Source organism: Salminus brasiliensis, chromosome 14 (assembly GCF_030463535.1).
Source record: "Salminus brasiliensis chromosome 14, fSalBra1.hap2, whole genome shotgun sequence".
Taxonomy (NCBI): domain Eukaryota; kingdom Metazoa; phylum Chordata; class Actinopteri; order Characiformes; family Bryconidae; genus Salminus; species Salminus brasiliensis.
The window spans coordinates 26,211,346-26,238,213 of NC_132891.1; the positions used below are offsets into that span (position 1 = coordinate 26,211,346).

General features: G+C 38.8%; 1 protein-coding gene across 1 annotated transcript in view; it reads right to left on the reverse strand.

The window, feature by feature from the left end:
- Positions 1 to 251: 251 nt before the first annotated feature.
- Positions 252 to 26,868, reverse strand: part of bmp7b (bone morphogenetic protein 7b) — a 31,864-nt gene continuing 5,247 nt past the window's right edge. The window contains exons 2-7 of the mRNA XM_072696309.1: positions 9,456 to 9,648; positions 6,464 to 6,612; positions 5,590 to 5,793; positions 2,205 to 2,281; positions 1,243 to 1,353; positions 252 to 910 (exon numbers count right to left, since the gene is read on the reverse strand). Of these exons, the coding sequence (XP_072552410.1) occupies positions 761 to 910; positions 1,243 to 1,353; positions 2,205 to 2,281; positions 5,590 to 5,793; positions 6,464 to 6,612; positions 9,456 to 9,648 (884 nt within the window). The 3' untranslated portion in view covers positions 252 to 760. The remainder of the gene's footprint in view (positions 911 to 1,242; positions 1,354 to 2,204; positions 2,282 to 5,589; positions 5,794 to 6,463; positions 6,613 to 9,455; positions 9,649 to 26,868) is intronic.

Consider the following 26,868-nt stretch of genomic DNA (forward strand, 5'->3'; position numbering starts at 1 on the left):
AGACATGTGGTGGCTTTCCGAACTTGTCATCTGCTGCCTGCCAGGGACCATTCAAATAAATTAATAGTATACTATAGAAGTAATCAGATGACAGACCTGTTTGGTCTGGGTCTAAAAGGTTGGGTGACAATGATCTATTTTAACAGATTATATCTTTTGGTTTCTGGAGTTGTCTACAAAAGTTGTGCAGACAGAGAATAACGTTTTAGTATTAAATTGTTTAGGGGTTTCTAGTTATAATTATTTCACCAATTGAGAAAAGGCACAAATAAAAAAGAGGAGGTTAAGGAAAGGCTTAATACTGCAGTTTTACAAAACCCTAGAATAAAACATCTCTGTTAATCCTTCATCTCCACTACCAGTGTGTTTATCAGGATAAAAGAACAGACTTGGAGAGCAGACACATGTTTTGACTCTATTCAAAGACCATGAAAAATAAATACACTTTGTTTCTTTCATTGAAAAACTATTTACACAGTAGAAAGCACAAGGAATGTCATGTCTATGTCTGTGTGTGTGTGTGTAGTTGTGATGGAACATTCAATTCCACAACTATCTGTTCCACAGTTCGTTTCAAATGTAACAGTAAGGTCCACTGCTATCTTAACTAACTGGCCCACTGGCCTCCCCAAAAAACAAACACAAAAAGATTCAGGAGATGGAGTGAAACTGACAAGATTTGATATGTGGTGTGTGTGTGTGTGTGTGTGTGAGAGAGAGAGAGAGAGAGAGAGACAGGACAAGAGACAGAGACTAGAGTCTAGTGGCAACCACAGGCTCTAACCACCATGTTACGATATTTCTTTAGAATAACATTGGAGCTGTCATCAAAGTACAGCACAGAGATGGCGTGGAGTTGCGTGGGGGCGCAGCATGGTTTGGGCACTACTTCTGGGTTAATGAAGTGAACCTAAAAAAGAAGTAAAAGTGAAAGGTCAGAGGTCAATGTCATATCAGCTCGTGTATCCTTTATGACAGTTGTGAAAGATGTTGTCTTTGCTATAATTAGCATTAATGGATGACACTGTATTGATGCTGTTAAATGATTGATAATTAAGTATTGAAGCTGTTTACTGCTGTGAAGTAAGACATTAGCAACTTCGCACCACAGTCAGGTATACTCAGTCAACCGTTTATGTTTAGAAATGATCATAAACACTAGCAACCACCAGTGATGATGCCTAGGACATTGAAGCCAGTCTAGGCTTGTAAGCAAAGTGTGCTAGAAAATGCCTGAGTTACCAGTGTCTGTACAATGGCATGGTTTGTGGCATTCATGTAGGAATTAAGTGGAAAGGCACACTCTCCCATGCAGTAATATGCAGCATAGCCTTCAGGAGCAATGATCCAGTCCTGAGAAAAGTAAGAGAGTGAGCGAGAGAGAGGGAGAGGAAAGGGAGGAGACATCTTAATGCAGAAATTGTTATATATATATATATATATACAACATACTTATGTATTATATTCTACCACTGTGCATACTTAATTAATAAGGAAGGTTAAACTGTGCACTTAAGCCATATTTTAAAACACTACACAATTCTGAGTCAAGTTAGCAGAGTGGGAGTGTCTAAATACTGCACATCTGCACAGGCAGACAGTGTTTATGTGCTTTGAATCAGTAGGAGAGAGAGACATGCTGCAGGTGCCAGTACTATCTCAGTGTAAACAGACACTAAGCTCTGCTATCTCAACTTGATAGGTGTTCCTTACACTTTCAGGTGATGCAGACTAATGGGATAAACAAGGGGCTTTGTTAACTGCCCAGCTATGGAAATGTAGTCATAAAATACTCCTAGCTATAAACAGAGATAAAGAAGAGAGGTCAACTACAAAAGCTGGGAACATTTTAGAAGAAAGTTGCAAGAGGAACATTATTTTCATTGTATTCCTGCAACGTCAAAATAGGGAATGTTTGCCCCTGAGTATCAGCATTACTGATGAGAGAAAAAACACTGGAGGAAGAAGTTCATACCTTTCAGTGCCTATAGTATAGCAGCATCGGTGTGATTCCCCTAAGCTTTAAACAGTGCTTTGCCATCTGTTTTAAATAATTCCCAAAACCAGCCAACTATAACTCTTCAACATGCTGATTGGTCTGGCAGTTCTTTGACGGATTAGTACAGAGATACAGAACACTAGTATGCAGAAAACAACAACATAAAAAAAATATGTTTTTGAACATGTAGGAATGTGTTTGGTACCTGCCACCCAAGATCCTTGAAGCTGACATACAACTCATGCTTCTTACAGGCCTGTTTCTGATCAGCACTGCTGTTTTCTGAGGAAGGACAGAGATTAAAATAGTCTTTAGTGTTGCTACCAATGTTACACATCATCATAGTCTGCTCATAGTCGGACCTGTTGTGTTTCAAACACTATACATCTGTGAATCACGACAGCATGCACCGGATTTCAGTTATAGAGCATGTCAATAATGTCAAAATTACAGGTTACACCCTATTGCACTGTGTGAAACCCGATTAAAAGAGATGACTCAGGGGGAAAAAATACGGTCATTAATGTTTACTTTTATGCCGGTTAGCCATAGTCAGAGCAACTTTGTCACATGTGGTCAGCATAAAGCATCTAGCTATCCTAACAATCTTTTAAGCTCTGTATAAAGTATAAAGTCATTCTCCCTGGCTGAATTATCATTAGTCATTTTTTTCACAGTATGCGATTAAGATGTAAGCTAAAGTATTTCTATGCATGCTTGAACACCTTTTTATTTTCAGGTTAATAAAATTCAAGAATTCACAATGTCCACGATTCTTTTATTTTTGGACTAGATATCAATAAACCAAGCATGCACATGAATACTGTAATAGACTGGGGCATCACAAGTAGTGTTTCCCACGTGACCCTGAATAAATAATAGCTTTAGCATATAAAAGTGCATGATCCTACAGGCAATGTAGCTTATAAAAACACACATCATCCACCACTACCCAACCCAGATGTTTCCATGGAGACATGCGTCCAACCCATAACTTACGCAGGTGTGAGGGCTTCAAGTAGAGACAGCAACCTATAAACTGCCAGCAGGTTTGAGATACTTCTTTGATTTACAACGGCCAATACAGGCTAAATAGAGGCTGCCACCACCCTCCTCTAATGCATACATAGCCTTTCTGTTTCTTAAGCTGGGTCTGAAAAACGTTTTTTCCTAGTCTAACAATTCATGGCTGCTTTGTCATTCGAATGTTTACTGTCAGTTATTACTTCCGTTCTGTTAAACTAGAAATAGAATTACGTACTTTTGCAGGGGCTGAAGTATTGTATTTCAATGAATCACATTCTTTTGTTTAGTTCATTGAGCTGAATCGGATTTTCATTTAAAATAATCAGAATGTATGTATTATGTTCAATGATTCAGTAATATTTTCATAGTGTTCACTGTATATTTTACTTTAAATATTTGAGCGGGAGAGCTACAGTCACCTGAGAAATCTCAGATGACTGCTTACATTGTGGACTTCATACTCTAAGTCATAAAACATTACTTTTTTACTTAATTAGATCACTATATAGAAAGTAAGAATCCATCTGAGCTTTAGCCACAATTCTGTTAGAGCAAAAGAGTGTGAAAAGCTAGCATAGTTCAGCCTGAAAAATACCTTGAAGGTTTACACTAATAAACTGCATTATAAGTGTTCAACAAATTACAAAGTACAGTTAATAATTGGTTGTATTATTACAATGAAGACAGAGGTAAATTACATATTTAATTACATAGTGAGTGAAGCAATGAGCATTCAGATTTGCAGTTGTTTCTGTTTGTGTCAATAACAAGAACATGGCAAAAATGTGTCATTCAAAAAAAAAAGAAGAAAATAATAATAATAATAATAATAATTGTAATATTTCTTTTTTTGTGTAATTAAGTTTCTTGTATAATTGTTATTTTAATGAGCTAAAAATATTTAATACTGAATGACACTATGCTTTTAAGGGCTAATGCCCACTGTTACCTCCATTAAACCGCTTAGCTTGCACTCACTTGCAGATGTGCCCAGTTTAGGCAGCATGCAATGAACAAACTGAGCAACACCATGCTCTACAGGCCAATTCAAATAAACACTGTTATCACATAGCTGGTGTGTCTTACGGTTTCCCCACCAACATTCTGAATTTTCCCACCAGAGTCAACAAAAGATACTGTGAACTGTGTGCGCTACCTGACACCCCCCCCCCCCCAGTCCTGAGGACAGCACCATGTAGACTACATGGATGAAACAAAGGATAGTGTTGTGCTGAAGGTTAGTATCATGTAGGCCTGCTTAGATGACGGAGAGATAAAGGGAGATCTGGCCTCATGTGATTCTGATTATACCTGAAGGCTTCATAACCTTGCCATGTTTGAAACCAGATTCACTGAGTTTAATAATCCTTATTTGACACTGCATAGCCTTTACTCTGTAAATCCATCTGTGGAAGGTTTAAACATAATGTGAAGCACACACATACCCGCATAAACACATATCGTATTCCATAAATGTTTGGTTCATGATCCCTCATGTTCCAAAGTTCAGGCCTTTTCAGGTTACAAAGTGGAGACTTTATACTTTATATTACTTTTTATGAAATATATATGACTAGAGGTACCTTAAAAATGAATGTTCTGCAATCAAGTAATGGAATAATTATTGTCAGATTTGTGTGATGTGCTTCTTGGGCACATTAAAACATATCTGGCAGCCATTCAGGATTCAGTACTGGCTATAAAAAAAAAACTATGAAAATAATGTATGTCATTTGCTGGGTGCATCAGGTTGTTTTCACAGAACAAAAAAAGGTTACTATTGAATATAACATTATTTGTTATACAATTTGTTATACTATTTGTTATTTACATTTAATCAGCCCAAAGAGAGATGCTCAAATATGCATACACTTCAGATGAGCCTAATTTCACAAATGTAAAATAAATAATATTTTTTTTATATAGAATATATAGAGTTTTTTTTTATATAGAATTATATAGTTTTTTTTCTGCAGAAGGTTTGTTACTTTTTCACTTGTATAATCAATAAAACATATAATTTAATCAATGGCGTCAACACATACTGCTTTAGTTAATCTGCTATATTTAATGCAATTTTAATCAGCCAAAGGAACATAGATAAAAAATTGTCTCACATTATGCACTTCATAAAATCGAAACTTAACTCCACTGAAATAAGTTACACAGATTGTTCACTTGCTGATTAAGGTTAACAAATCTGATTATTTTAATTCTGCCTGATTTCATTCATGCATCTCCAATAGTCATTTTGCTGAAAATGCTTTTCTGTCTAGTTTATGCTAACAATATTGTAGACATTGTAGACTCATACTGTTCATTAATATATTGTCTGATTTTGTGATATCATATTTGGAAAATATTATGATACTAAATTTAAATCAATATTTGATTTATAACCCCACAGTGCCACCCGTAAGGAAGCTCACTTTTCTCTCTCATTTCCTCTCTTGCTCCATTTATCTTTCTTTACATGTTGTCCTTTCCCCTTTATTTCCTCCCATCACTTTCGCCCTTGTTGCTTTTCTGTCTTCACCACACATTTAGACACATTCCTGTCTAACCTGCGATGTTGGCTACGCGCAGGGCCTCCTGGGCTTTGGCAGGTTTCGTGCGGTTGGGGTTCCGCTGTTTGTTGCCACTCTGCGCTGAGCGAATGCTCCGGATGTGGACCTCAGTGGCTTTGAAGAAGGCCACCATGAAGGGCTGTTTACTCTGAGGGCCGCTGCGGCCAATCAAGCCTGCCACCCGTGGGTTCACACTCTGACCTGCAGGGGGAAGCAGAGAGGAAAACACACACAGTTCAGGCCTACAGTGAATTGTAATTACATGGGACAGGTTGTGTTTGGAATAAGACAAAAATAAAAAAAACAACTAACTAGATTTAAATCTATTAAGTATGGAACCGGATCATGTGTTTACAGGCTGTGAATGACTTTTCTTTAGCTCTTAGTCTAATTTATTTACTATTTTTATAGTGTAGATCAAATGTAGTGCCTGTTGTCCAAATTAGTTCTTACTATTCCCAATTGAACCCTTTATAAGTCACCATTTCTGCCTTGTACAAAAGACCTTTTGAAGTCTATTCGTGTGCGAGCATGTGCATTTGTGTCCTGTGACCACATATAGAAAAAGTAATGCATTGTTTTGCATTGACGTAAAGTCAGGTTGCTTGGTGCCTACGGCAACCAGGTGTCCTTAGTTTGTGCTGTAATTGGCCTATCTGATCTTCATGACATAAAAGCACTTTTCCATAGAGCATTTTTCCTTCATAAGGGCTATTTCCAAACATAATTAGCAAAAACAAATGTAATCAGATTGAATGATAGTGATTTAAGACTGTAGCAGGTTGCGCTAAGAGATAACTGCACAAACATCTGCCTCCACTGTGTGTCTAACCAGTTCAGGGGTTACTCAGCCAGTGAGGTATCCACTCACCGTCCACACTCTCTAGAGCCAGCTGTAGGCCTAGGTTACGGCCTGGGTTCAGCACCCAGTGGTTGCTGGTGGCGGTGATGTCAAACACCAGCCAGCCCTCTTCTGCTGCCCAGATCACCCGTGAGTCCAGCAGGAACAGGTCAGACTCCCTACAGCAATGGAGTAGAGAGAGGTGTTTTGCAAAAGGTACAGTTGTGTGTAAAAGTTTGGGCACTCCTGAGTAAATTACATGTTCTGTTGATTTTTGAGGTAAACACAAGACAACCATATACACTATTTGTGACACAGTTGGCTTCTGCCTTTAACCCATCTGTGAACGAACACACACACACACACACACAGCGGTGGGCATCCATTGCTTAAGGGCCCAACAGTGGCAGTTTGTCGAGCCCAGGTATCAAACCCACAACCCTGTCATCAATAGCCCAGAGCGCTAACCACTGAGCCACCACTGCCACAGTGAAGAAGTAAATTCTTTACATAAGAACAGAAAGACTCCTGGCTGGTTAGAAAAAGGCATTTGTAAGCTGTGCTATCTGTCAAAGGGAGGGCTAGTTAGTACCAACACAACGCATGGGGCATGATTGTTGTAGCATAGTGGGTAGCAACACCACCCTCCCTATGGCAGACTGGGGATTTACTTTCCGGGCCAGGCTAGCACACTATGCTATACTATGCTATAAGAGTCGTTGGGCAAGACTTAATTCTTCAGTCACCTACCTGTATAACATGAACCGTTCTGGATAAGACAAATATAATTACTGTTCAGTTTCCAAATGTTTACATGTCGCATAACTATTTTTATTATATTTATTTTTTTATTAATTATGTTTTATGTTTTAATATAAAGTAACAGTGTTTTAACCTGTCTTTACATGGATTTAGTACTTTACACTTCACAAATCAATACAATATGTAGACTAGTGTTGCTCAAACCTTGTACATACAATGTTTAATTGTACAAAATGATGTAGTGTATAAAAACAAATCTGCACATTTGTGCATGTATGTTTCAGTTGTAAATTCAGAGTTAGGTTAAAGTGTGTATTACATGAGATCTGCTAAAAGAAAATACACTTGACAACCACACTGTCAACCACAGCCAGTGAAGAGCTACAGAAGATAGAGCCCACAAAACCACAGGAAATGACACAATTTCAGCGTGTAAAAACACTCATGAGCACAAAAGACGCTTTTGAATAGAGGGAATTAGAAAGGTCTAAGAACAGCTGTGTTCATACACATTCTCAACACTCAGACACACACTCATCCAAACACCATACAAAATCAATTCAACCAATAACTTATAACTTGTCTGTGTGACTCTGATAGCAACATGGTTGCTGAAATCGAGAGATGACCAAGAAGAGCGCAAAGAAAGAAACTAAGGAAGCAGGTGAAAGAGAGAAAAATGATTGAGAAAAAAAAAATAAAGAAAGAAAGAAGGAAGGAGGGAGAGTTAGAAATAAAAAAAAAAAATAGAAAAAGAAAGAAAACTAGGGCAGCATGTGAAAGAGAGAAAAAATTATAAAGAGAGAGAAAGAAAGAAAGAAGGAAGGAGGGAGAGTTAACAATAAAAATAAAAAAAATAGAAAAAGAAAGAAAACTAGGGCAGCATGTGAAAGAGAGAAAAAATGATAAAGAGAGACAAAAAAGAAAGAAAGAAAGAAAGAAGGAGGGAGAGATACAAAAATAAAAAAGAAAGAAAGAAAAAGAAAGAACTAGGGATATAGAAATAGAAAAACAAGAAAATCAAGAGAGGAAAAAAGAAAAAGAGTGGGTGAGAGAAAGGAACGGAGAAGGAGGAAAAAAATGAAAAAGAGACCTCCAGATGGTGAGGCCCAAGGGAACACTTCATTTTCTTAATTGACAATAATGGTTTTATAAATGGCTGTTGGTCTCACACTGAACAAGCTGGCCTACACTAAATCACAGGCTAGAATTTGAAAAAAGATGTAAAGAGCAGTAAGCAGGGACAAAAATGCAATGAATCTTTTGAAATCTGTTTAAAGATTTAGAGCCAGTAACAGCATTTCAAGATATAATGCATGTATATGTGTGCATGTGTGTGTCTCACATCTATGTTCACTCTAATGGACACACCTGGACTTAAGGTGTTCCCTTCCATCTGATATCTCTCTCACTTATCCCTCCATTTCTCTCTCCTTTTTCTCCAATCGCAGGACAATGGCATGTGTTGTTTCCTACAGGCCAGTAAAAGAGGCAACCCTTTAGCAGGGTAGAGCAGAATGAGGGGGACCAAGACAGTTTTAAACCTGATTCACGGTGTGAGTTACTGATATTCTAGAAGTGAAGTTGATAGAAGGTTTCTGAGGACACACAACTGACTCATTGAGAATAAAACCACAGAGCTGGAATAGGAATTATGGCATGGGCATGATGTCTGAAAAAAAAGGCTAGATATAGTAAGCACTGTCTTATAGTACGACAGAGTGGGATAGAAAGAAGGAAAATAGACAAATAAAAAGGATATAGTTCTTTGGGAGCAGAGGACCAACAGCTGCAGCTATCTGTCATTTTGCTTTTGGTTAGTTTCATGTAGGGGTTTTATTCAATATTGTACTCCTGGAATCATGGGATTTTCATTTGAAACCCCCTGATATTAAAGGGTTCTTTGAGCAATGCCACAGAGGAACAATTTCTGGTTCCATGAATAAGCATTTTTGTAAAATAGATGTGTGAAGAACCTTTTTTAAACAGTTTAGGAGTTCTTCACAATCACATCTCTTTTAAAAAAATATATACCGTATGGAACCAAAAATGCTTCTGCCTTGGCATCGCACCTTTGTTTTTAAGAGTGTAGGGTCAGAGTTAGACAACGATGTCATTTGTGGTCTTTTTTTCCACCCCTTTTTAATTAAAGGCAGCTGACTGGTGCTTACAATACACATGATATTAATTAAACCTAAGGTAAATGTAGAAAATAAACAGAAAAAGATGCCCCTGTTTACATGAACAATGTTTGTCCTACCTGTCCAAATGTTCCTCCAGCACTTGGTACACACTGATTCGAAAAGTCTCGTTGTCAAACCGCTCTGGGATGAAGTCTTTAAAGATCCGTAACTCTGCAGCCGTCACAGCTTCGCCCTCGGGAATCTTGGACAGGTCGAATCGGAATTCCTTGTGGTGGCGACGCACAGGCAAAAACTCCTTATCGTGTTCCACTGCAGGGAACAATAAAGGACAGATTTGCATGCAGCAGTTAAAGTGGCATCAAAGCGAACAGAAAGCGAATGGGCAAAAGGTGCTGGGCACTTCTCTTCTGCTCAGAGTTTTTACTCTTTTTCTATGGGACAAAACAGAGCACATAAGTATCGCACACACGATACTTATTAGGAGCTCAGATATGCAGCCCTGTAAAGCTGACAACTTGACAAACTCAACCGTCTGTGCATGAACACCAGTCAAGAATCAAGGTACATAGTCTCTTCTCCATACACCTTGAGCTGTTGTGTAGCTGGAATTCCTAATAAAGGTGACATGGAGCACCAGTGTTTACAGAGTCAAACTGCTCGTTTACAAGATGCATATTTATATATACACAGGTAATTTTGCTATAAGGTAATTATATATCAACTTGCCTAGAGCCTTGCAGGTTGTCATGTTTTAGTATAAAATGTTTACAAAATATTTATTATAGCTATGTTAGTATGTACATGTTCTTATGCTGTACATAGAGACATTTATGTACATGCAGTAGAAAAAGTCATACATAGAGGTTTCTATTTAATTTACATTGGAATTCATGACATGTCATACCAGGCCCTGGGTGAGACGATATAAAATGACCCTACATAGAGTCTGTATTAAGTCAGGTAAGATAAGATCATAGGCAGAAATGCAAAGCAGAGGATCACTGAAAATAGAAGCTGTCTCCACCATACATTTCTCCTATTCTTACCCAGAATTTGAAAAGGAATAAAAGATCGATATATCAATGAGTCTAAAAGCTGAAAGTTCTAGAGCAATATGTTTATAATACATAGGGTTTGACTAAATGTCTGTAGAACCAATCTGCTGCTAACAAGTTCTTAATTTGTTTTACTCTCTACGATTATCCAGCAGTCTGAGTGCAGATGCTACTTAAGGCTTGATTAACTATTGCATAATCACATGCTGGGCATTTGCAAATAAATATAACAATTTTGAAAAAATATAGCAAATTTTGAAAAAACTCTTCCCATATAATACTCTAAAACCTCTAAAACTTGCTTATTAACGTAAGGAGAATTTGGTACAAAATCAGCAGGAAATGTCTTTGGTAGACCATGTTTTTTTAAAATCTACATTTTCACTAAAACTATCACAATCTCTTTATTGGATTTCTTAAAATGGGATAGCAATTTTAATCCCATTAGGAAAATGCTGTTTATGTAAACACTTAGATAACTAGATATTTGCCAGAATCAGCTATATTAATACTACTATAATTCCATTATTATTATTATTTCTCCCTCAATAATTCATTTCTAATTTCTAATTTACCTTATTTCCTACCAAATTTGAAAGGCCAATTACCCAATCCCTTTTCATGTGTTACTAACAATGCTCGGGTTAAGATTAGGCTTTGGTTGCAGTGTTACATTAAACAGACACTCATTTATATTAAATTTAGAGGTTAGTTGTATTTTTTACATTTTTAGCCGAGGTGAGCATCTACGAGTCATCCATGAAGGACCATCCATGGAAAGTGATACCATATTATTACACAAATTATTGTAGCATTGCACACACCCTTACTGGGCACCCATGTTCCATAAATTTGTTGTGACAACGTCAGTTGTAAATAACACTATACAAATAGACTTGAATGGAACTGACTTTGTTGGATTTTACAATGACGACATTGGAATCAACATTTGTGTAAAACAGTGTAAGCACAACACTTGTGCACTGTATTATTCTCTGAATATAATTTTTTGGTACAGGTCTAAAAAACACATATGCTGATGCAGGTGCATTGTGACAGTAGCCATTTGCTAACAGCAGCCAAACTGGCAGCAAACAGCACAAAACCCTCACTGTAGTTAGCAAAGAGAGAGATAGCAACACACAGAGGGAGAGAGAGACAGAGAAACAGCAAGCATGGCTCTAGTTACCCTGCTTGGGTGATTAGTGTAGGGTATTCCGTGGTGCATTGTATGCTGCTTCCCAGTGGGCTGGCATTGTTTACACACTGTTCTCACTCCAAAGTGCCCTTCCATTGAACCCCCTGGGTGCCCCCTAACAGGGCCGACTCAACGCCAGGGCCACCTGGGCCTGCTTGGCACTCAGATGTAAATCTGTCAGCAGTCTGCCTCCCTTAACCAAGGAGAGTAATACAAAGGAAACCTACTCCCCTGAGTGAAGACTGAGGGGACTGAGAGCAAAAAGGCTTTTTGCGCTTTCATGCAACATCTGTAGTTAGGCGTAACCTAACTTAACCTAATGTTGTATAGATAATTCTATTTAATACGCAATTATAAACAAAAAGTTAATCTGCCAACAAATGTAGCTAGAAAGCAAGCTTGTGACAATTATAGGTGTAAGCAACCTTTTAAAGACTTAAAGAGGATCCTTATGGAACAAAAGTGGTTATTCCATGGCATCTTATTCATATGGAGTGCATCATACTATTTTTTTATATATACACACCCATTTTGAAAAGAAGCATGTTTTTAGTGTGCTTATGGAGAAGTACATGTCACTGGCACATTTTGGCTGAAGTGTGCTGATAGTCTCTGACTGTTCAAACAACTGGGCCACTGACTGTCTGACACTTACTCTCAGGACTTCACAAAGCTTCTGCCAAATCTGTAACATAATAACATGTCTCAATAAACCTGTTCATAAACAGCGTTAGTGTTCAGTGTTTGTTTTAGCCCTTAGGTTCACACAAAGCTCAGACTGTGCTAGGTGCTACATGACGTTCTACCTTTTTGAGGCAGCACTATATAAAAGTATGTTTACTGTATTAATGAGCTGGAGCAATTCTCTCACTGAATCAGAGAGTTTCACTGTTTGGGAAAAAAGGTTTAATTGGTTCTGTCTCTGAGTTTGCCATCACTGTCCCATCCCACAGCTGAAATAGATTTTGATTGGTTCTGCAGTGTCGTTTGATTGTGTCCTTGTTTGTACTGGTCAATCAGGGTCAGTGTGGGTTGGAGTGAGTGGATTTCTGTGATCAAATTACATTTTTTCATAGTAACTGTAAGAGATAACAGGTGTCTGATTACATAATTCTGTATTCTGTATTTCGCTACTACCCAACCCTGCTTGGAACATCAATCTAAAAACTGGAAATGTGCATTCATATGAGTCAATATTTAGTAGTTATTGCACTGAACATGGATCTTTACAGTCAAAAACATATTTTCTTACGTCAAATTAATAACGGTTAAGATAGCATGAGGGTTTTTGTAATCTAATTAGATTTATACCTCCATCCCCTTGGTCAGGGATCAAACAGAGCGACATGAGCTCTTTTCCATTTCTCTGGAGATTTCCATCTTTGACATGCACCCAACTGTTATGGCCTCACCCTGCTGGAATGTGTTTAAGAGAATTAGACACACGCACACAAACAGAATTTACGAACTGTAGCTGAGCAGTAGAGTGTTCTGGCTTATTAGGTAATGGTCTGTTTATTTGGCCGGGTAACACAGATGCCACTAAAGAGTATACATAAAGAAATGCTCATACCTGCTAATGAAAGACGTAAAAAGGCAGTAACGAGAGTGGTTATGTGTGATACTGTTCCAACAAAGATCCAAAGAGTACTCTCCAATGAAAATTATTTAAGCCCCATTACTAATTTGGTCTGTTAGCAAAATGTACAACCTTTCAGCTGTGTGGAATTAACCAATCAAACCAGAACCATTTAAATAACTCATCACAACTAATATAACAAGTGGTTTCTCCACATTCAACACAAAATGCCACTTTTAATGACGACTGCAGTCTCAAAATTATTCAACCCCCTGAATAGAATCCTTCATAAGAGCACATATTTGTAAGCTTCTAACCATTTTGTGTTGTCTGTGTAAGAGCTGTGTAAGGCCTTAACAAGGGGCCTCAACATTAAGCATTAACAGTCTCTCTTTTCTTATGAAGGAAAAGCAGGCATTAGAGAAGAGAGTCTCTGACATGGAAGCAGAGCTTAAGGTATGATGACTATGCCTCTATCACTGGCCACCATCAGATTCAGGTGGCAGGTAATCCCTCAAAAGACTTGCAACAAGATTTGTTGGCAGCAGGCACTGAGGTTTCAGGTCGCACTGAAAGGCATATGAACACTGAAGATCTTCATGCATCTATTGACCCAAAATGCAAGAAGTCAGCTCCAATCTTATCAAAACCATATAAATAAGCCACAGGAGTTTAGACATTCTGTTTTGTGACCCCTCTGTCTACAGAATGGCAGTGGCTCAGTGATGCTCTGGGGCTGCTTTGCTTCCTCTGGCACTGAAAACGATGAAGTGACACTTATAACTAAAAGTACATTTTCCTAAAAAAACATTTTGCAATGGGGATTGAATCATTTCGACTGCTTTTGTACACACAGTGATGGCTCTCCAAAATAATTCCTAATTCCTAACAATTTTGTATATTTACTACTTTACTACAGAAGTCACATTCCAGCGCATGTTGGGTATTCCAGAATGTTATATTACTATTAAGTACTGGAAAATAATATTTCATACAGTGTATCGAAATTCAAAACGTGATTCACTTCAATTCTCAGTCTCTTCAGACTCTCTAAGGGCCTTTCAATCATGTACCCCAAGCACTGTCATCATGTATTAACCTGTGGAATTTAACTACAAACTGTCTAAATCATCATATAAACATTGTACTTCTCCTGCTGTAACCTAGATACCACTGTATTTCCAAGTAGGTGTCAGCTTCTGTTCCTTAAAAAGTCTGGTAATTTACTATCACTAGTAAACTCTTTTATTCAGTTTCTTTTTTACAGGTAAAAATACCTAGGTAAAAGCACATGTGTGAAATAGATTTGAAAGTGTATCATTACACTTCTACTAATCTACTACTTCTACTAATCTCTTTACCTTTACTCAGAGTAAATGGCTGCCCACTCATCCGGCCTGACCTGTTAGACGACCGCTGGGGTCCCCTTTACTTGTGTCAGACCAGCTGCCCACCCTCGTGCCACTGCTACCTGCCTAATGACCAAGTTAAAATGTATACTCTTAACTATCTTCCACTATTATTATTACCACCATTAACCATCATTATTCTCATTACTCTTACTAGCACTATTATGATTATTGTGATATATGATTATATTATGATATTATGATTATGTAGCACACATGAGCAGTAGAACAGTCTAGGTGATTCAGCTTTTTTTTATAAATAGCTTAGACCAGAGGAGGATGGGTCCCCCTTGTGAGTCTTGGTTCCTCCCAAGGTTTCTTCTGAGTTTTTTCTTGCTACTGTTGTCTTTGTTTGCTCACTGGGGGTATTAGGTTTTCGTGTCTTTTTATGTTGTTGATCTCTTCTCCTACTGATTCTGTAACAACTTTGTGTTGTAAAAAGTGCTATACAAATACATTTGATTTGATTAGATTTGAATTAATAAAACAAATAGTCACACAAATACCTAATATTTGGTTAAATTACCTTTAGCTGCACCTTTATGCACTGTCCATCTATTTTTGATAGGGTTGTGGTCAGAAATTTGGGAAGGCCATTTCAAAAGCTTAAGACACCCACCTTTAATATGTGCTTGGGGTCATTGTCTTATGAGATCAAGTGTGTCCAGGTTTCAACCATCTAACTGATGGTTTAAGGTTATGCTGCAGAATTCTGAGATAGTCTTCTTTCTTTACTATTCCATCCACTTTGCTTAACAGCTGGTACAGTGCTGAGCGTGAATGCCTCACCTTTACTTCTACATCGCTTTTGTCTCATCTGACCATAAACCATTAATCTAGGAGGCTTTTATTTGCTCATGCTGCAAATCTTTAGCTGAGCTCGATTCAGTTTTGCTTTTCTTGGATGATCTAAAACTCGCTTGAAATGCCTTAAGCATTAACCAGACAAAGTTACAAAATTACAATTTGGGAAGCACAGTGGCAAAGCAGGTATTGTGTGTGCCACATGGCTCCAGGGGCTTGGGGTTGTGGGTTCAGGCCTTGCTCAGGTCTCTGTCTGTAAGGAGTTTAGTGTGTTGTCCTTGTGTGGGATTCCTCTGACTGCTCCAGTTTCCTTCCACATCCCAAGTACACACATGGTGGCAAATTGGCAAGGCTGAATTGCCTTCCAGTTGCAATGTTTCAATGTTTTAAAGGGTTTAAATGTGTGCATGGTCCTTTGCAATGGACAGGCACCTTGTGCAGGGGTATTACTGCCTTGTGCCCAACGATTCCAGGTAGAAACCAGGAAGCAGATATGAAGATGAATGGATGGTTACAAATTCTTTTGGAGAATTAAAGAAATTCTAAGGAATTCTAAATAAGAACTATTTTCTGGCTATTCTATTTCTGGTAATCTATACACATTTTATGTTCACTTTGAAAAAGCACAAAATCCACTGAGAACATTTGTACATATCCAAGAATTTTATTTGACTTAAAATATCAGCCCAATCACTGGCAATGTTATATATAGCTTGGCATAGATTACACTGCATATAAGAAGATCATATGTGGCCTGAGGAAGAACAGCTATGTCATCTATTCTTCCTCAGATTTCAAAACCTCATTTTAGTCATAATATGTGTTCATATAATCTCATTGCATGTGTTTCAGGGTGCTCCCGTGTCTGTGTTACCTTCTTTCTCTCTCCTTTTAAATAGGCTGTTATAGTCAGACCTGCTGGAGTCGTATCAGAAACACTTTGATACTGCTCAACATTCTCTGCTCTCCATAAAATCCTCTCAGAACTAACTCTCTCTTTTTACCTTCTCTGAGTAAATGGCCACCCAGCCCGACCTGCTGGAAGATTGCCCGCTGAGGTCCCCTCTACCTGCGTCAGACCAGCTGCCACCTACCAGTCCGACCATCAGGCCCCCCACACACTAACACCCATACCAGACCAGCGGCCCACCCTCTTACCGCTGCTACCTGTTTAATGACCATGTTAAAACCTAAATGGACTTGTAATTATCTGCCACTATTAATATTACCACTATTAACTATTTGTTGTACCTGGTTTGGTAATTTTTATCAATAATGTTTAAATAGTTCTGACCAGAGGAGGATGGGTCCCCCCTATGAGTCTTGGTTCCTCCCAAGGTTTCTTCCTCCAGCTCTGAGTGAGTTTTTCCTTGCCACTGTCGCTGTCTTTGATCCTTCATGTCTTACGTTACTTCATTTTTTGTTTCTGTCTTTTACTAATTACTAATTATGTAAAGCTGCTTTGTGACGACAACAGTTGTAAAAAGCACTACACAAAAAAAGATTGACTTGGCTTGACATTATGTGAATTATACCATATCACCCATCACAGCTATGAAATAACATATCCTAACTATCCCTGGGTTAAAATAACATTATAATATAAAATAGCATCTCCAAATCATTTTGAGGGTCCTCTGACTTGTAATCGGGACAAAGAGGTCCATGTCATTTCCACACAGAAAACACACAGTTGCCAGGAGTTTTGGGCTATCTTGCATGCACTGCTCTTTCGAGGTTTCTACACATGATGTTTGATGATGTATAGGTGACTGTCAAGGCCATGGTAAAACCTTGTGAGCTAGTGTGAGGAGTTTTGGACATTCTTTACTTTTCGACAATGGCCATTGTTAAAAGTGCTATAATGATAATTATAGTCACTGTCAATAGGTAATATCAATCAATATGATCAATCTATACAACCACCCTATTATGAATCTAAAATCAATCTGCCTATCTCTGTTTCAGACCTTCCTTTTGAATCTCCCAACTGTCCCGTTTCCTACATTTCTCTTTCTCAAGTCATAATAACTACTCCAATACCTTGTTAACTACCCCCAGTTCCCACATTTCTCTCTAAAAAAACTTATTTCAGTTTGCAGGTGCAAGTTACATGAATAAACAACAACAAAACAAACTCTTTCTCTGGCAGTGATTAAAAGTGGGCTGAGGCACAGTTAAACCCAAGTGGGCACGTTTATGACTTCCTCTGGGAGGAAACGAGTGGCCAGCGGGGCAGTCGCCATACCTGGGTTAAATAAACATCACCGCTGGAGGGAAAAAGAAAGCGAGAAGGAGAGAGACAGACAAAGACAGAGAGAGAAAGAGAGAGGAGGAGAAAAAGAGATAGACTACAGGGGTTACAGCAGCACCTGAAGCTAGGCCTGTCATGATAAGTATTTTTTGGGGGAGGGGCAGGGGTCAATCTGTTACCTCCACCACCTGATTTAGCTCTCTATATATGAAGGCATCATTATTGATGCATTTATATGCATATTGATGATGTTCATATGTTGTACAATAAGTCTATAACAATTATTATGACAGGCAATAAACCTAAATTAGACAAAAATGTCAGGAACGGATAGTAGTTAAAACAGTAGTTATTTTGTAATATATAACAAGTTAGATTTGACCTAATTAAGATGTATTTACCATGAGACTGCAAGGCTTCCTTTTGAGTAAAGGTGCAGAAGTGTGTGCGAACTGGATAAATGTTTAAGCAGAAAAGAAATACCTAGGGTCCTTTCTTATTACATGCTCTTCTTTTAAGCATATTATATCTTATTTAGGATAGAACTTATAAATAGTGGAACACTATAAATATCAGGATTTACAGCCATCTATCAAGTATTTAGGTCAGAGTTGGAATCAGTATGGGCAGATACTTGAAAATCATTGAAGTTCAGTTTGGGAGAATATCTGAACAGTAGTTTTTAAGAATCTGTCACTACTGATGTATTTAGTACGTGATTACATGTATTGTGTTGAATATTGAGTATTGTGAAAACTTACAATATCGCCCAGCACTATTTAAAACTATTAACACCATAGTGCTACATTTCAGAAATCAGACAAAATAATGTCCTAAAATAGCAAATATTTGGGAGGAGGAACATGCCTGAAGCCTCTCCTCTCTAATCTAACGTCCTGTAAATACCATCTCTACCATGTTCACGTGTCTACGACAAAGATTTTACAACCCTCCACCGCCCTGTCTCCTCCCTCTTTTAACTCTGTCATCTCTCAGTCCTTATCAGAGAGGGGGGTCTGGCTTCCTACCACAAGCAGAAGCCATCTGACCACAGCCCAAGGTTCTCTGAGTTCTCTCCCCTCTCCTTAGTCTCCTCCTAGTCAGCATATCCCAAACTAGCATAATAAGTTGAAGTCTTGGTACAAACAGTGTCATGTCCCAGCTCAGGCTAATCCACAACATAGTAAAACCGCCTTACTAATGTTAGCACCGGGAGATACAGTTTGTGATCAAATTAAAGATGACAAGATACTACATCTGGGTGCTGGGCGATATGACCTCAAATCAATATCACGATTAACTGAATTGATATCACGATTTTACCAAAATAATACATATGGTCAAGAAAAAAAAACAATTCATACAAATACACACTTTTGTTTTGCTTCTGCGTCTACTTTTGTGCTAGGGACAAAATCCTTTCCTTGAATCTGAATCTCTTTGTCTCTTTGTTAAGCAAAACTTTAGAAACATATTGGTAAATGATGGCCAATGTTTTAAATAATATATATTACTTATTCCAAAACTATTGTAAATCCTCTTCTAACCTTAGGAAGAAGCTGTGCAGTAAGCAGATCAGCATTAAAAAGCTTTGAAGTTTCCGAGGGCTGTCAAATCTCTCGCACCTCTCCCTGAGCCCAAAGCTTTGGGGGCAGCATGGTGAGAGAGGCCAAAGTGTCATGGCAGATTAGTGCATGTGTCTGTCCGTCCACTTCGCACCCCATCGCCCCAACCCCTGCATTTCCGCCAGCCGGCAGGGTGTCCACTGACCCCTCCACCTCTATCTCTCTCTCTTTCCTTTGCTCACTCCATTCCATCACACCTTCCAGCTACCCCTTCACCTTTTTGTTCCTTTGGCACTTTATATCCCCTCAGCAAGTCTCTGCCTAAAAATCTAGTAAGTATAGTATGTATAGTAAAATTTTGGTCTAGACATGGGCTCGTTGCAAATCACTCCTAAATGGAATATATTGCTATATCTTGCCTTGTCTACTTCACAGTACTACTTCTACTTCCTTCTCATGTGAGACTAACAGTGCAGTTAAACAGCTGTAATATAAATAGTGAGACCTCCCAGTCCCAGGGCCTCCCAGTGGTGCAACATTCATACGCTTTAGCCCTATCATCTTGAGATCACAGGTTTAATTTCTGGTCATGTCCCAAATAGTGTAATGTCCACTGGTGTCTATTAGTTGATGTGACAGAACTGGTGAGTCTGTCCAAAGCTATTGTGTTAAGCAGTTAGCTGGCATCAGGTGGCACATGTTGGCCTTCACTCTCCCAGCGCTTCGTAATATAATGGTGTGTCTAGGCTAGTGGGGAAATAAAAAAAAAAAACAATCCCAAAAAAGGGTATATAAAAAATTACAGTAGGATTATAGAATATGTTTCAAGTATCATGTTAATATTGTAGCACTCCCAACTACACATATGCACAAGCAATGTGAACGTCTGTCAGTAATCTATAATGACAGTCTTTCAAGTATAAGAAAAATTGTCCACTGAAATGCATGACCAAGCCCAATCTTCAGTGGTTAAAAAGAAAACTGTTTAGACAAACGAAAATAAAATTGTGTGCATCAATTTTTCCTCAGACCGAGGCTTTTTTGAGAGAGAGAAAGAGAGAGAGAGAGAGAGAGAGAGAGAGAGAGAGGTTGCTCAATATGTTTATATGTGTGCTGTTAAGGGCAACCAGAAACTGACCACAGAGGAGAGAAACATATCCTGCCCACAGGATGACATCATGCTTTTGTGATGGTGAATTTATACCATTTTATCACCTAGCAGCTCTCTTCACTAAAGGCTCAGTTAAAGCATAATTACCTTCTGGAAGGTAGTAAGCACACAGGAATGCTAATTGCTTACAAGAGTCTTTTTTTGTATTTGCACTGAGGGTGCATAGCTTAGGAGTGATATATGTGTGTGTGCGTATGCGCATGTGGTAACTTTCTCCCTCTTTCATTCCATTTACTTCCGCTCATTAAGTTTAACCTCAGACTTGCCTTTAAGTTGCAAGAGCTAAATTGACACTCTGGTTGACTGGACAGTTAAGCTTTAGAGTGAGGTAAGCTGGAGTAAATACACATTGTGGGGAGACCATCAATGTCTGCAACTCTCATCTTACTTCTTTTCCCTTTTACTCTCTATTTTGCATTCTCTAATTTTGTGGCCACTGCCTAGACCGTACCCACCGCACCCTAACCTACCATGCTCCAGTTATAGACCTCGGTGGAATGCAGTGTGTCTATGTAAATATTTCTTCAAATTTATAATCCCTTTCTTGCCACAACACACACACACATACACAGGACTTTCTTTTCATCTACTTCATCATTCACACTTTCACAATTACACAACCAGGGCTTACTTGTATGACATAGTGACTCTAGTTGAAGCCAGATAAGCGTGAAAAAGTATTATATGAGAGATTGAGACAACACGATCTAAACCCATCAAGTATAAACCAACACCAAGACTATACAGTAGTCCACTATGAGTCAAGGCAGAATTTATCCACATTAAGATTAATATTAAAATAGAAATCTTATAAAATATTCATTTTCTATACTCTATACTTAAGTATTCAAACGAACCATCTTAAATCATCAGATTTGTCTTGGCTACAAAGCCCACTGTGATATTCTGTGCTGCCATTAGCATGACTCTCTTTTTATTATCATTTACAGTGATAATTTAAATAATAATATCACAAAATTACTGCCAGAAATGCTGATGGATAACCTTATGATGTATAAGGTTCACATTTACGTACTGCCTTAAGAAACTTCTGATCCTAGATCAGTGCACCTTCAATCAGCACTCTTTGATATGCAGTTCTCTGTTCCCCTTCACTCAGTGGTGCGGTGTGAAGCGATGTGAGTGTGTTTGTTTTAATAGTCCTGCAGTTGGTCAGAGGGTCATTGCATTTGCTCTAAATCTCACCTGGACTCCAACACTTTGCAGTAATATCTTTTTATGGTAATGGAGGTCAGTATAGATGCTTGTTGCCCATAAACAAAACACAGTCTGTAGGTATTTGTACAGAAAGTAGTTTTTTATTGGTTAAAAGCAGACTACCTTCTTAAACACAGCTTTGTAAGCCATGTAACGCTGTGTGACCCGAATCATATTTGTGTCCTGTAAGATTACTCTATCACCTCAGTCCACAGTCCACAGTTTAGCAGACGCTTTTACCCAGAGCGACTTACAAAAGTGCTTCACTATTTACTCACAGCTAGTTTGAATAGACTAAAAATTAAAAGATACCTCTAAGCTTAGACACTACTAAACACAAGTCAATAAGGAGACCATAGTACTCTACTATTCGCCCAAGTATTCTCGGAAGAGGTGGGTCTTCAGTCTGCGTTTGAAGACAGCGAGCGAGAAATTAGCAGAGTCATTTTTGATAATAATGATTAGTTTATGGTCCAGAAATTAGAAAGTATAGCAAATCCTAATTGGACTTATGAGGCCAGGCCATGTAGATCAATCTGCACACTGCCTGTTCATAGCATTGTGCTACACACACACACAGCTTAAGCAGTGCAGCAAGAAGTGGTTCAGTCTAATCTGAGCAGGCAGGCTGAAATGCCAAATTGGCATAAGTCACCCCCAGTATTTTCTCCATGGTAGGTGAGGGAAGAAATTTTAAAATGGGAAGAATGAGCAGGAGAAAAGAGGGAGAGAGAGCGAGAGAGCTGCTACTCCTGGGAGGCGATGTTATTACAATAAGTACAAGTGCAAGATTGGGCAGAAAGAAAGGGCTGAAAAGTTATGATTAATTTAAAGTAATTTTAATGTCAAGGCCAATACACTAATCAGACTCAACAAAGGGAAACAAATTCCCACAAAGGCTTGCTCTCTAATCTACACCCTGTGTCAAGCAGGCAAACATGGAAAACATCAGTGCTGAGTAGCTGTAACATTCCTCTGCTGATTAAAGGGCAGACATTCACCAGCATCAATATACATTAAGCAAACTGCTAACAATGACAAGGAAGTGGAACATAAAGCCATTACATGAAACAATATGGATGAAGCCTAAGGGAAAAAGAATAAAACATAAGTTACAATGTCTAATTCATCTAGTGCTTCAGTACAATGTCTGTGTGTGTGGCAGTGCGAGAGAGAGAGAGAGAGAGAGAGAGAGAGAGAGAGAGAGAGAGAGTGTGTGCGTGTCTGTGTGTGGATAAAGTTTCCCCGCACAGCTGCTTTGGCCGGCAGACACTCAGAAACATCTGTATTAACCTCTGGCAGTCTCCCAAGGGCAGCCTGCTGAGAACTGGAATGTTAGAAAGGACGTTCAACACAACCAGAGAGAGACCGAGAAAGAGAGAGAGCGTACGAGAGAGAGAGAGAGAGAGAGAGAGAGTAATGGTTATAGTGGCTTCCAGTCATATCTCAACACATGTACAGATCATGTACTGTGTTAGCACACACTGTCTTCACCTATATCGTAAACATGTAATTTAGCATTGTACCTTCACCATCACAGAACCTAACAGTAAACCTGACAGTAGCATGACTGTGTTTAGAAATGTGCAGGTGTGTGTGTGTATGCATCTCCATCCTGGTGGATACATAGCACCTAACAGATTCACAACAGCAACACCCACGGCAATTCCAAAATAACTACAAATAATGCCTTCTTCATCTCAGCTACTCTTACTCACGTCACCTTTTTCATCTACCTCCACACACACACACACAAGATTTATGAAACCATTGATGGCAACAACAAGGATTTATCCCATCTGTGTTTTTATTTTGTTCCTTAATTATCCATATTTTCTTGTTCCCCATCTGGTCACCATTAAGAGCAGACGCTTAAAAGCATTTACCTACATTTCATTCCATGCAGTCAGATGTGTGGCTCCTCGAGCCAACAGCAGCGCTTTACTTTATGATGCATTTCCCCCTGAGACTGGGGAGGAAAGCAGCTGAAGTAAATCAGAACTATTACAGGCCCAGGGACCTATTAGAGGCTAGTGTCTTTTCCATAATGACTAAGAGAGCCTGCAAGTGAGTACAAGCACCTTCCCTCTCTCACCCACCCCCCCCCCCCCTTCTCTCTCTCTCTCTCTCACCCCCCTCCCTCCTCTGCCTCTCTTCAGGAGTGTGTATTATTGTCTTAAACCAGCAGATTGCATGACAGCGTCTCACGGGAGTGAGCTGTGACTAAACTGTTGATAACACAATGAGAAAAGTGAGAGACAGAAAACAGAGCAACAGAAGAAAAAAAGAAAAAAAAACACCCATTAAGTAAAGAGTGATGAGGCCTGCTTGTCATGGCAGGTATTATACAGACATTTCCTGCAAGCATGTGCTCTCCATATAGGGTTTCTGAATGTGGAAAGTTTTAAGGTATCGTTCACCCCACTGAGGGTTAGGGGGTGGGCTTGAGTTGGGTCAGGACAAATCAACTTCATTTGATTCCTAAGTGGCAGAAACTAAGGGTCAAACTATCATCCAGTAAAATGATTTCCAAAAAACATTTCCAAAAAAGCAAGGCCGGAAGACACCTTGTAGTTTCTCTCATACTTCAAGAAAGAAATAAGCATGGGCTTTGTGCTAAAGGAGAATGCTCTTCGAGTCAAAGGTTTCTTCTTCAATGTGAGGACACGTCTCAACATGCATAAGTATATAGACAGATAGAGGGAGAAGCAGCATAGCTATCATGTCTCAAAAAGGATCAGCATCAATACAGAATCTGACAAACACCTAACTACATTACCATGGCAGGACAGGGATGTTTGTATGTTAATTTAGTTAATTGCTTGTATATACAGCGTTAAGTGTACTGTAAAGGCAGTATTTAACATTAGAATAGATTTAAGTACATGTTTAAAAAAATCGAGAAAAAGGTGATATCTTGCAAGGTAGTTTATAGGAAAAAGTCCTAGTTCTAGATTTCTCCTGGCTATTGCTGGCTGAATTGAATTTGTGGATTTGTTCCCTCATCGTCACACTTGATTTATCATAATAAAGTACCAGTTAGCTGAAGCAGGTGCTACTTCCACAAGGCCGAAGGGTTAAATGAATACTGACACAGAACCACTACTTAATGTATTCATGTATTGTTGTATGAACATTATTTGTGTTTATTATGATATTACTGTTTAGTTGAGTAAATAAACGCTTACAGCCCAGATAAATAGCGTTTTCATAATCATTTTTGCAGGTACCTAAAATATATACACATTATTTTGTATTTTATAAACACTGATGAGGGAAACATTATTAAACTAATATGCACTTTTTAATGGTCCTCTGAATTCCCCCAAACAGCTCCAACCTGCCAAGGCATGGACTTTACTAGACCTCAGTAGGTGCTCTTTGGTCCCTGGCCAGACATTAGCAGCAGATCCTTAAAGTCCTGTCTAGAGGTGGAGATTTTGTTGATCGGGGAAATTGGTTACTAGGGTAACAACAGTCTTGGTTTTTCTTATAGTTTTTTTCCTCTTGCTTTAAAGGACGTCTACCTGTGTCGCCTCTGGCTTGTTCGCTAAGGACTCAGACCTGGATCTCTATAAAGCTGCTTTGTGACAACGCCCAACGCCCAAAAGAGCTATATAAAGAAACTTGACTTTCTGAACAAAATATGTACAGAGTGTGTGGCAGAGTACACAACCCTAAGAGGCCACTGGCATCAGGTAATACTATTGCCATAATGGGGTGGACCTGGTCCATAACAATGTCTAGGTAAGTGGCACGTTCCAAATTGACATCCACATGGATGCTTGGGTGCTGCAGAATATTCTCCTTCTTACTTTTGGCTTACTTTGGAGTTTTGGCTTACTTTGGAGTTTTGGGGGATGCCCTTGTCAAGGCAGTGATGCTTTCTGCATTTACTTACAATTCTCAAATACTCACTGGAACATTCAAACATTTTGTAGCCTTTTTCTATCTGTAACTTCACGTCTAAATTACTTAATTTTCACAGCTCTCCTTTATATTCACCGTCTGACCAGTTGTACGCAAAGAGGTGTATTATCAAAAAAAGGTTAACATAGAAGGTAAAGATATTTATCTCGGTTGACTCCAGTGTCCCGCATAATATTCTGAGAATTCCATTTCAGAAATGTGCACCAGGAAAGTGTGTTCTTGTACCCTGGTGGATTCACACACCCTCTGTGTCGGCAAACTCTGTTTCGTGCGGCATGCGGCGTTTACATTCTACATGTACTCTGTAAGGCATTTACACAGCTGGGCTTTTTAGTGAGGTGACTCAGAGACAAAATGTCTCGTGCCCCCGGGGTCCAAAAAACAGGGATCCACCCACCTACTCTCTGCGCAATGGTGAGAACAGTCTCTGCTGATAAACTTAACACAGCCCAGACGCTCGCAGAATCTCGCACAGTGATGCACTGAACTGATACTCAATACCGCAAAGTCGTAAACCTGAGCAACAACTCACACTATAAAACACAGAATGCACAGAATTCTTACTACAGGTTTCGTTGAGTCATATTTTGGATTCTTGTAATTTAGATTACTGATCTTTTAATGCAATGTTTTATATTGTTTATATTTTATAGGAAGCACAAGCATCTACTTTTTTCATTAACTTTTATAAACCTGACGTTTAAAAACCCAATACTCTTAGATTGGGGGCCCTTTGAGGAAACCCTTTGGCTGAAATAACCTCAATCAGACACTTCCTATAACCATCTACTAGTCCCAGTTTATTAGGATCCGAACTTTGACATGGCCATTCCAGAACTCCAGAATGCTTTGGGTCATATTCATGCTACATGGTCCACCACAGTCTCATTCACATTTGTCCAAAAACCATCTAATACAATAAACAATTCATAGTGGATTCTATTCTATTACTGCCGGGCCCAACTGCAGCAAAGCATCCCTTCATGTTTCACAGCTGATATGAGGATATGAGTGCTCAAATGCTGTACTTGGTTTGCACCAACCATTCCTCTGTTACTGTTCCCAAAATAATAAATTTGGATTAATCTGTCTAAAGCACACCTGTAGGATTTGTGATGAAATTTTAGGATTGTTGGAAACGTCTCCAACATGGCTGATTTCTGTTTGCGAGACTGACACATATGCATCTACAACCTTATTTCATATGCTTCAAAGAGCTCTTTGGCTCTCACCAATGATGATACCACTCACTTCAACAATCAAGAGCAAAGTAAATGTCTAAGGTTTAACTAAGACAGACCCTTTCAAAATTCTCTCTAATGTTTTCAAATCATCTGCAGCTGATG